This window comes from Terrapene carolina, unplaced genomic scaffold (genome assembly GCF_002925995.2).
Source record: "Terrapene carolina triunguis isolate 2854851 unplaced genomic scaffold, T_m_triunguis-2.0 Scaffold262, whole genome shotgun sequence".
Classification (NCBI taxonomy): Eukaryota; Metazoa; Chordata; order Testudines; family Emydidae; genus Terrapene; species Terrapene triunguis.
This window is the reverse complement of record NW_020664613.1, coordinates 5,324,220-5,336,240: the sequence shown is the minus strand read 5'-3', so window position 1 is coordinate 5,336,240 and position 12,021 is coordinate 5,324,220. Positions and strand designations below refer to the sequence as shown.

General features: G+C 49.6%; 1 protein-coding gene across 4 annotated transcripts in view; it reads right to left on the bottom strand.

Annotated features, from left to right (window-relative positions):
* The window catches only part of VASH2 (vasohibin 2), a 61,675-nt gene extending 49,885 nt beyond the window's left edge, over positions 1–11,790 (bottom strand). The window contains exons 1-2 of one of the 4 annotated variants that reach the window (XM_024196288.3): positions 11,704–11,790; positions 10,529–10,977 (exon numbers count right to left, since the gene is read on the bottom strand). In XM_024196288.3, the coding sequence (XP_024052056.1) occupies positions 10,529–10,804 (276 nt within the window). In that variant the 5' untranslated portion in view covers positions 10,805–10,977; positions 11,704–11,790. Of the gene's footprint in view, positions 1–7,093; positions 7,547–10,528; positions 10,978–11,443; positions 11,525–11,703 lie in introns of those variants that run through there. The other 3 variants (XM_024196289.3, XM_024196291.3, XM_024196290.3) reach the window with 3 other exon arrangements.
* Between the last annotated feature and the right edge of the window lie 231 nt (positions 11,791–12,021).

The window sequence follows — 12,021 nt, the reverse complement described above, 5'->3', positions numbered from 1 at the left end:
AAAATGGTGAAAAATAACATGGATTGTTTCAAATAATTTCAGGTTTAGTCATTTATGCTGCTGTAAATGTAAGAGTAAAATCACCCCTTTCTTTTTATGTTACACAGACACACCCACACTTTGGGTGGGCTATTCAAAAGCACTCAGTTAGCCGTACTCTGCTCCCACTGTGAAAACTCCCATTGACTTCCAGAGAAGCCGACTCAGGCCAACACCAAGCACTCCAACCCTTTATGTTTGTACAGCACCTAATAGAGACCCCAATCCTGATTGGGGCGCTTGGATGCTACCACCCTATAAATAATCAATAATCTCACAGTGTCCCATTAGGAATGACTAGATACTGAAGTTTTGTATGTATATGAAGTCAGAGAATGCAGTTTAAAATGATTTTTATCTTTTTTTAATCATGTGAGGTGCACACAGGCTCTCACAGACAGACACTACATGGCTCAGGAAAGGTCAGATTTGCAAGACTGTTATGCTTGAAACCATTCCACTATCAATTATGTTAAAGCATTAAGGATGGGTCTGCCTGGAATCCAGGAAGGCCAACCAGGGAACCCTGCTGTGTCTCAGAACCACAGAGCAGACAATTTTCCCCCAAAGTAGCAACCAAGGACCTGATCCTGCACGGCACTGAGCACCTTCAACTTTCACTGACTTCAGTGGGAGCTGAAGATGTTCAGCATTTCACAGGTGGTGCTCAGCACCCTGTAGGATTGGGCAGCAAGGGAAAAACAGACGTTTGTTTTCTGTGGAGCTCTCCATGCTCCAGCCGGCACTTTCCAAGTGCTTACAGCTCAAGCCCTGCAAGAATACTTTCAAACCTTGTGTGCTCAAACACACAGGGAACCTACAGGCAGTGCCAGAGTGAGAGAGAGAGAGAGGAAGGTGGCTGTGGAGGCACTATGCCTATGGGTAATGACTCCAGGGCACTGGGCAGCGAGCGCTTCTTTGCAAGTAGCTCTACAGGCACCATACAGTGAGACCGGGTCCTCACCAAGACACACATCTCTGAGGCTACTAGTGCTGACGGCAGTGCTGGCTGGCCTCCCCCACTTCTGCTCCCAAAGCACAAGCCACCTGCTACAGCTTCCTGAGCCCTCTCAACCTCTTCCTCCCAATGCACCCAGGCTGCTCAGACCCAGATTTGGCCCTTCATGCTGTGACAGAATTCTGTTCACGGATTCAAGGGTAATATTTGTTAGATGTGATACACCAGGCAAAGCAAGCACCTCAGGTTGAAAGCCTCTTACAATAAAGCCTGGAAGCAAAACAGATTAGTAGAAGTTAAATAGCTTAACTCCAGACAGGCCACTCTTCAATTTTCTTCTCACCCCCCAAAACTGCTAGGGAAAGACTGTTAACTAGAGCAAACAAGAGAACATGGATGCCCAGGACAGGTAACACTGATACAAATATTTCCCACGTAGGTCTGAAAACCAATATAATGCAAGAGAAATCTATGGGCCAGCCTCTCCAGTCTGTTAGGGCAAACCCTGCTGAGAATTCACCTTCTCCACTACCAGAAGAGTGATAGAAGCAACTTTATGAGTCACCCTCCTATCCCAGCAGAAAGAGAAGGAAGGGGCATGTTGGAGAATGGGGCGGGGAAAAGGGGTAGGGTTGCCAGGCATCCAGTTTTCGATTGGAACGCCCAGTTGAAAAGGGACCCTGGTGGCTCCAGTCAGCACTGCTGACCGAGCCATTAAAAGTACGGTCAGTGGCACAGCGGGGCTAAAGTAGGCTTCCTACCTGCCCTGGCTCCCTGCCTGCCCTGGGTCTGCGCAGCTCCTGGAAGCAGATGGCATGTCCCTGAGGTTCCTAGGCGCAGGGGCCACCATGGAGGCTCTGTGCACTGCCCCTGTCCCAAGTGCTGGCTCCGTGGCTCCCATTGGCCAGGAACTGCAGCCAATGGGAGCTGCAGGGGTGGCGCCTGCGGATGGGGGCAGCGCGCAGAGTCCCCTGGCCGCCCCTGTGCCTAGGAGCCAGAGGGACATGTCATCGCTTCCGGGAGCCTCCTGAGGTAGACACAGCTGGGAGCCCAACCCCCTTTCTGCACTCCAACCCCCTTTCCCAGCCCTGAGCCTCTTCCTGAAACCAAAATCGCTCCCAGAGCCCACACCCTCTCCTGTGCCCCAACCCCCCGCCCCAGCCTGGAGCCCCCTCCGGCACCCCAAGCCCCTCATCCCTGTCCCACCCCAGAGCCCACACCCCCAGCTGCAGCCTGCACCCCAACCCTCTGCCCTAGCCTGGGAGCCCCCTCCTGCACCCTGAACCCCTCATTTCTGGCCCCAACCCATTGCCAGCATGCTCAGCTGGAGTTCTCACCCCCTTCTGCACCCCAACCCCAGCTCAGAGCCCCCTTCTTCACCCCAAACCCTTCATCTCTGGCCCCATCCCAGAGCCTGCACCCCCAGCTGGAGCCCTCCCCCCACATCCCAACCCCCTGCCCCAGCCCTGAACCCTCTCCCACACTCCAAACCCTTTATCTCTGGCCCCACCCCAGAGCCCGCACCCCCAGCCGGAGCTCTCAGCCCCTCCCGCACCCCAACCCTCTACCCCCTGCATGGCAAGTGAGTGAGGCTGGGGGAGAGCGAGCGATGGAGAGAGGGGGAATGGAGTGAGCGGGGGGTGGGGCAAGGGTGTTCGGTTTTCTGCAATCAGAAAGTTGGCAACCCTAAAAGGGGGTGTGGTGGAACAAAGCTCCACTGCAACTGAGCTTCCACTGGCTTAACGTCCATGAAGAATATTATGCCAGTGGCATAAACTGGGCTGCCCTGTTCCGCCCTAACTTGCCCTGGGACATGCGGCCCTACATCAAGGAGTTGCAACCATTTCCCTGCACCCTCCCCTCTGCACTCCGTCTGAGCAGAGCTGACACGGCCTGGAGAATCAGAATGCTACTGCAGACAACACAACACTTACACACTAGGGCCCAATCTAGCACCATGGAAGTCAATAGACATTTTGCCATGGTTTACAATGGGAGCAGGAGCAGGCTCTAGAACAACATTGCCATCCTTAGCCCCAGTCAGGGCCTGATCATCAAAAGTGCTGAGCACCTGCAACTCCCACTGAAGTCAACGGAAACAGCAGGTGCTCAGCCTCGCCCAGGATTAGGCACTTCCTGAGGCTGATATAGTTCCCTTTAACAGAGTCCTGAGCTGGCCAACCCAGCACAGAGTCAAGAGGCTGATCAGGAAAGACATTGTGCCAGACATATCTAGCTGTTAGAAGGACAAGTTCTCCATGTTGATTCGATTATCTGAATATCTATAGAGGGGTACAGGTAATTGCTTTGAAAACCTTGTTAGTTCTAGGTCCAGCGGTCAGGGGGATGGGAAAAGGAAGAGGTGAACAGCTTCTGTGTTTGATGAGAAAGATGGATCTAAAAACTATCCAGCAGCTAACACATATATTTAAGTGAAACTTTTAGTATAAGCATCAAACAGCCAGGAATTTGCATAGCAAATTTAAATAAAGATAGAGAGCTCAAATGCTGAAGATTATTAACACTGTGTGGGCAGGTGTTATTCTATTTGCAATTATAAAAACCAGTGTCTTAAATAAATACCAGGAGGTTAAAACCTAGCTCCACTTAAGTTTTGCTCATGACTTCTATAGAGCAGAATAGGGAGGAAGGATGGTCCTGTGGTTGAGGCACTAGCCTAAGCCTGGGGAGACCTGGATACAGACAAATCACTGGGCCTCTGTTCCCCGTGTGTAAAACAGGACAACAGAACTTCCCTACCTCACAGGGGCGTCGTGAGGATAAACACATTAAAGATTGTGGAGTGCTCAGATACTAGGGCAATGGGGCGAGGGGGGCATATAAGTACCATACATAGAGCCAGGATGTCACCCCACGTTAGTACTGTTGCATATCTTGACAGAGCTGTCAGACCAAAGGTCCTATGTCTCCTCAGGAAATTTCAGTTTCAGAAACCCATTAGTCTCTTTCTCCTGTGCTGTCCCCACTGAGGAGTCTCTCTTCTCCTTACCACATGAAGGAAGTGAAGTGACATGGACCCTACTTTCTGAAGCACCATTTGCCGCTCTCATTTGAATACCAAGGGAACACATACAGTTTGTCTTCAGTGGCACTGACTGTCAGTGGACAGCTACTCACTACTCCCTGCAGAACATCACCTATAGAGGAGTGTATCACAAGTAGAAATAGCCTTTGGAAACCTCCCTCCAAATAATAATACAGTTCTCCATAGTGTAGTTCACGTCATCTGTGTACTTACTCAGAGACAGAGACTTTGAGTAAAATACATAGGGCCAAATTATTCTTTGGAATAACTCTACTGATCACTACAGTTATGCTAAGGATGAATTTGGCCCATGGAATCCAGGTGAACTTCTGAAATTTATATCTGAGGACTGTCTTATAAACAAAGAACTCCAAAAGCTAAAAATCTCAATTCGCTTTATTATTTTTTTAATACCTTGAGTAGCACTAGCTGGATAAGATAATTTTAAACTAACATCTTTTAGCACAGCATTTCTCAAACTGGGGTCTGCGAGGGTACTCCAGGGGGTCCGCTGGCCCTGCTGATCAACTCCTCCCCCCTCCCTCCCAGTGCCTCCTGCATGCTGGGGAACAGCTGTTCAGCAGCGTGCAGGAAGAGTTGAGGGAGGGAGGAGGAGGAGTTGATCAGTGGGGCCAGCAGACCCCCTGAAGTACCCTTGGTTCCCGGCGTGCAGGAGGTGCTAGGAGGGAGGGAAGGGAAGGAGAGAAGTGGGGATAGGGTGTGCTTGGGGGAGGGGGCAGAAAGAGGTGGGGAAGAGGAGGGGCAGGAGTGGGGTGGGGCCTTGGGGGAAGGGGTGGCATGGGGGCAGGGCTTGGGGCTGAGCGGGATGGTTGGAGGTCCACAAAATTTTTTAAATCAAAATGGGGGTCCTCGGGTTGCTAAAGTTTGAGGACCGCTGTTTTAGCACATTTACAACTAGGCTAAGCAACTAGGGGTAAGTTCCAAGCCTCCAACTTGCATTTTTCCATTCAGTTTACACCTAGAGTTGGCAACTACTCCAGACAAAGGTGCTAAGATCAGTCCTCCCACAATTCTACCTGCTCATTCCATACCAACAATGCATGAAATGCTAATGCAGCAAAGTTTTAACCTCCCATTTAAAAGCGAAGTGTGGCTCTGTGTCAATACTATGCCCTCAAAAACAGAGCATTCCAGTCATAGCCACATGTCCCAACAGATGCAAGACATCTGCAAGAGTTTGCAATGGGATAACTGAACAGCTGAAGGAGCACAGAATGGAAGGAAACATGAACCCAGCCATTCATGAATTATAAAGTGAATGACAGATTAACAGAGACATACGACAAAGGGGCAGATTCTGATCTCATACCAATGTTATTCAAGAATAATTCCACTGAAGTCAAGGGGGCTACCGCAGTATAAGATATGGGTGAGATCAAAGTCAGTTCCAAAGTCTGTATTAAAGCCCACACAGAGAGGAGGGATTGTCTTGAGGCTAGTACTTTTCACAGGACCAGGTTTCAAGCAATATGGGTTCTATTGCTAGCCCCGCCACAGGCTTCCTACATGACCTTGTGCAAGTCACTTAATGCCTCTGCACCTCAGTCTCCGCTGTGTAATACTTACTGACCCCAGGGCCTGATTCTGTGCCCTCCCTCTGTAAGTACTCCCATTATTACTCAGCACAGTGGAGCCATCAGAGAGACTGTTGGGAGGCTTCATTCATTAGCATTTGCAAGGCACTTTGAGAGCCAAGGCTAGCTGGTACTATAGCAAAAGTACTAGCTAAAGGACTAGTACAATTTACTAGGCACTGATAATAAACTGAAGATGGGGGCAGGGTGGGAACGGGGATAATCCTGAAGATGCTGGCATTTCCAAACCAACAGCTCAATCAGTGTTTTAGGGAGACGTCTTCATTTCCAGAGAATCCGGTGTTGGGAGGGAAAGGGAGAAAAATCAGCCTTGTGTTTCTGTAATTTACATCTGTCCCACTAACAGCAGCCCAACAGACAAACTCAGAAGCTGCTTACTGCTCTACACTAAGAGGTAGTGAGTCTAATGCTAAGATGATTAGTTCAGTCAAATGCAACTTTCTGGAAAGGGAAGAAAACTCATTGCCCATCACTGGGAATTAAAATGATTCAGAATCCAAATTGAACTCATCAAATTCATGCAAGTAGCTATGTGAATAGAAATCAGGTTCAGCTTTTAATTACTGCAAATATAAAAGAGACTAAGATTCGCTTTTTAGAAGGAAGGTGCAAGCTAGTGGACTCTCTTACCAGCTTGAGCAAGATCGGTGCTACACCAGTGACTACTTTAGGCCCTGGCCTCTAGGCACAAGTTATTGGTTAACCAGACACTTAGGCAAAATATCAAAATAAATAAGTTCTTCTGCCCCCCACGGGCTACAGCTCCCAGAGACTTTTCTCTCACCTCTCTCAGCCAGTGCCCTGACCCAAGGACTCCTATAGGAGCCTTTCTATGCCCTACAATTCTCTCCTTCCCCAGCCCATTTACCAAGGCCCCATCCAAGAACTGGGGCTCCATTTTCTATTCCTTGTATGATCTACTCCTAAGCAGGAGTAGATCATATTCCAGGACAAGACCTGGTCCACACTATTATTTTAACAGGGGAGAGGAAAATCAAAGAAATAAGCAGCAGGAACTACACTAGGAACCCAACTGTTGCTGACTGTGATGGTCAACACATTGTGATTGTGAGCTCACCCCGCCATCCCCTCAGTCTGTATTGGAAACACGTTAGCCATTGGTTTAGAAAGCTTGATCCGTTTCCATGCCATTAATGAAAGCATGACAGGTGCTTCATTCCACCAGGTGCAGATGGACCCTTCATTTAACAGCATTTCATCTTAGCTATTTCCTATAAGACCCAGGAACTGCCGTAGCAGCAAAGACCAATGGCCCACATGCAATAGCATTGACCTCTGTCCAGGACATACCTGACACTTCAGAGGAAGCATGACATGCTGAAGTCAAACGTTCCCACTTCACATGGATCTTAACTGTCATTTGAGAAACACCTCCCCAGGGAAGACTTGGCTAAGGGACACTCAGTCACTTACCTTTCCAACTTCCATATTAGTTACTTTGCTAGGCCCAACTCCACACACCCTTGCAGTAAAGCCCTCCAAGGAGCAGGGAAGAGAATTCAAGAATTCCATTTGATTCAGCCAGTTTGTCTTGTAGGGTTTCCGCTCCATGCTCCTACCAGGGGCAGGGCTTTACAGCCTTAAAGGGAGCAGAGTGTGGGCCTCCAAACTCCAAGAGAACCTGACGCTCCACAGGGAAGGGATGTTCCAGACGAGTGGATCCTTTGGGATGGGCTGCTATGGGTTCTCCACGCTGCACCTGAGCTCTACGCCCTCCAAGTAGGGGAGGTGATGTGGTGATCAGGACTGCTGACTTTCTGGAGGAAATAACTCCTGTGTTTGAGCCTGAGGGGAAGAATCCTGGGGAGTGACTGCTCCTGGTTGCCACAGGCAGTGCCACAGCTGTGCGGTGTTCAGACAGAGGGGCTCCTGCAAGCTCAAGGGAAGGGGAAAAAAGCTGGAAACTTAGGCCCAGATCCACAAAGGAACTTAAATCCAGATTTAGGCATCACTGCAATCCACAAAATCCCCACTCAGCTGCTGCCTAACCCTGTAGGTGCCTAAGCTCACTCAGCACCTACATTTTTGCTGCAGAAGTTCCCTGGGCGCCTATATTTCTGCCTCCGGGCATGTGCACTTCTGTCTTGCTTTAAGCATCCTTACATCTAGGTCCCAGAGCGATCCACAAACTGAGGGAAGATAGGCACTCCTCCTCTTATCTTGCCTGTGGGGTTCCATCCAGTAGGCATGCTCTGAGTATACCTAACTCCACACAAAATGCCTGGGGACAGGAGGAGGCAGCCTCCCTTATACTCTTTCGGCCAAAGGTTAGGTTACTTCTCTGGGATACGGGAGACCCTGGTTCAATTCCCTCTTTGCTTGATAAGGCATTTGAATAGTGATCCCCCACCTCTCAAGTGCCCTAACTACTCAGCTAAGGAGTGAGAATCACTGTCTCTCTGGCCTAATTAATTATTCAACTTCAACAGAAGAGACAGAGGAAGTCCAACATCACAGTATCCCACAGTCCGATGGCTGAGAGGTGGGGAACCCTTGTCCAAATCCCTTCTCATCAAAAAGAACAGGGGTGGCCAACCTGTGGCTCTGGAGCCACATGCGGCTCTTCAGAGGTTAATATGCGGCTCCTTGCATAGGTGATGACTCCAAGGCTGGAGCTACAGATGCTAACTTTCCAATGTGCTGTGGGGTGCTCACTGCTCAACCCCCTGCTCTGCCCCAGTTCCTTCCACCACTCCACCCCTTCCCCCAAAACCCCTGCCCCTTCCCCCGAGCCTGCCATGCCCTCACTCCTCCCCTCTCCCCACCAGAGCCTCCTGCGCATTGCAAAACAGCTGATTGCAGGAGGCGTGGGGCTGCCAGTGGGCGGGAGGCGCTTGGAGTTGGAGGGGGGTAGCGGATGGGGGACTGCTGACATATTACTGTGGCTCTTTGGCAATGTTCATTGGTAAATTCTGGCTCCTTCTCAGGCTCAGGTTGGCCATCCCTAAAGTAGAAGGTGGAACTGAACGGGTGTCTCCCACATCCTGGGGGAATACCCTAACTACTGGGCTAAAAGTTATAGAAGAAGTCATGATCCTCCTCCTCCTCCTCCTCCCCATCTCAATGGTCCGTTGTGTGGCACTAGGCAAATGCCTAACTCATTCTTGTAAGAAACAGCTTAGGCACCTAAGCCACCTGATTCCGGGACAGGAGTTCCCAGTTGTGAACCACAAGCAGAGATGGGCACATCCCTGCAGCCCAGACTTAGGTGCTGAACTCTGTCAGAAGGGTGGGGCTTAGCCCTCTCCCCCTTCTTGGCATCTCCCATTGGCTAGCTCAGGCATCTCCCCACCTAGCATATTGGCTTTTATAGGGAGCCTAGGCACCGAACTCAGGCTTTGTGGATCCCAAAGTTGTTCCAATGATTTTCTAGGTGCCTAAAAGTTAGGCATTGCAGTGCCTAAGTCCCTTTATGGATCTGGGCCAAGTCTCTTCTCCTCCTTCCATGTGTTTGCTCTCCTCTGTGTCACAGAGCAGAGAGAAGCACAGGGCTCCTAGTTACTAATCTTGCCTACTAGCTACCTCGTGGTAAACTCTACAGTGCAACTCAGCCTGGATGTTAGGACCTAAACAGAGGTCCACGTCTAAATCTTGCAGATTCTTTCAGCAGAACATCAGCAAAATAAGGCCTTTCTTGTCCTTTCACACAGCAAAACTCTCATCCAAGCTCTTGTTATCTCGCATCTTGATTACTACACCATCCTTTTCCCTGGCCTCCACAAATGCAATTTTGCCCCACTCAGATCCATTCAGAGCATTGCTGCAAAGATCATTTCCCTAGTCTATCGCTTTGGCCACATTACCCATCTGTTGGCATTCCTTCATTCGCTCCCTCTTGTCTATCACATCAAATATAAGTGACTTGTCTTCCCTTTCAAAATCTTTCATGACCTATCCCCACCCTACCTATTATCCGTCATTCAGAATTGTAAGGTCGCCTCCCACCTCCACCCAGGCCCATGATGCCAGTCACCATTACCCTCTTGTTAAATTTTCAAACAAACACCTTTGTGCTTTCTCCCATTTCCCCCCCAGGTATACTGTCAGGCCCACAGGCTTCAGGAGCTGGTGTTCCTTCCGGCTGAGTTTTCAGCAGGTTAACCCTTAGAGGGTCCCATTTAAACTCCACACTGGGTAGGCACTCCCTGTACACATCTGCAAAGCCACCTCATTATCCACCTTCAAATCCTTCCTCAAAGCTCACTTTTGCTGTGATGCCTACAAAAAAACCTTAACAAGTTAGGCTGCTGATGTGCAGAGACCACAGTCTATCATACTGACCATCATCATCGGTTTCCTTGGGTACAGACAAACTGATGGGGGAGTACATCTGTTGTCTCTTGTCTTACAATCTAAATATAATCTCTTTGGGGAAGGGACCATCTTTTTGATCTGTGTATGTACCCCACCTGGCAAAATGAGGTCCATGCCTGGGGCTCCTAGGTGCTGAAGCAATACAAATAATATAATATGGTGCTTTATATCTATTAGGATTTTACACTGAGATAACTAACATGCAATAGTTACCTCACTGTTAAAAAAAAAAAAATCTTTGCAGCAGTGAAGACTTGCATTGCCATTGCAGCATTAGAGCTGTCAACAAATAATTGCAAACATATACATATATTGGCAGAGACCAAGCCTAGAAACCCATAGGTGACGTTTTCAAGAAATTATTCGTGATGCAAAACAGGTGCTTAGAATGGAAACACTTAGGCAACCTTAACTATAGCTGTTATTTGCACTCAAGCTATAACATACACACACGCTTCATGAGACAGAGAAAAGCAACTGCTCTACTAAGTTTCTTGAGATCTCAGGGTTCTGCCAAGTCCTAGAGCCACTTACTTTAGCCAGGTATGCAGCATTCCTTATTGTCTCCACCATCTCTCTGCCTGCAGGGTGCACCTTTGCCACATGCACCCACATCCTCTCCCAGGTCTGCCCATCGATAGGGAAGCCACTTTTATTGACGAGGAAAAGCACCCCTCCATCTTTGTCTTCTTCTTCCGAGCCCCCGTTGTTGGCAGTGCTGACAGGCCGTGCATGGGTGCTCCTTGACCGGCCCCCTTTGGCTCCCTTGGGATGGGGGCAGTGGTGGGCATTGGAAGTAGAGCCTGTCATGATGGGTTTGAATTGCGAGAGCAGTCCAAGTAGGAAGTATGTATACAGTTCAATGCCACAACAAGGAAACCTTATCCATCTCTCACTTGCTGCCACAGCAATCAGGCAGAGTGGTTATTAGCTAAAATTAGCCAGCGTGAGTGCTGCTGGGTTTATTCTCTTGTGGGCTGAATCTAAAACCAGCAGAGGATGAGAAAGAGGAAAAGAGAAAGCATGTTAACAGAAGAAGAGGAGCAGAGTTTATGCAAAGCATTCAGCTTACTGCATCACCTAGGGCTGGCACACAAGAGGATAACAACATGGCTAGATCCCTTTCTGTATCAACTAAGACTGACAGACAAAAGGACAATAGCAATCTGGAGAGACACCCCTGTAAAACTCCCGAGGGCGTCACACAAGGGTGACAATAGCAATCTACCTAGATCTCGCTCCATATTACCCCTGCGGGTTCCCAAAGGGGGATGACAAGTGACCTGGACCTGGCTAGATCCCTCTGCTTATCACGCTTAGGGCTGTCACATTAAGAGACGATGGCACTCTGGCTAGATTCCTGTCTGCATCACCCGGTTCAATCTGACACAATGCTGGAGTCCAAAATGTAAACGTAACATAATCCCCCTCGAACTAAAGCCCAGAGACCCTGCACTCCACACTCATCCTCTCCTCTTTCCTCAGAGGTGGGTGATTCTGTGTCAGCCACCAGCAGCAGAGAACCAGACTGCAGCACTAATAGTATTATCTTAGGCTCAGCTCGAGACGGGTCCGTTCGCAAGCGATCCCCAGCAGCAGAGGGCTGGGCTGGGAGTGGGTGGGAGCCTGCCTGCTTCCCCAGCTGCTGCTGCCGGCCATTCTTTAACAGACATGCCACCTCTGCCATGAATCCGCCACCGCCCCCATACCTGGTCGCAGCGAGATTCATTGCACCAGGGACTCTCCGGGAGGCTGGGGCTGCTGCGGCTGCCTTTTCCGCCTTATTCCATGTTCCATGATTGTTACTCTCTGACACGTAACCATGTTACCCGGCAGCCGCCGACGTTCCGAGCGCCCCTATTGGCTGCCGCAACAAAGAGGGGCGGCCCCAGGAGCTGGAAAGCCACGCACAGAAGCTTTGCCGAGTTCTGGTTGGCTGTGATCTTGCCAGGGGGCGGGGCCAGCAGGAGAAAACTGATCACTTATTGCTGGAGATGAGCTGCCGTCAGTGTCTGGAGCTCCCAGTG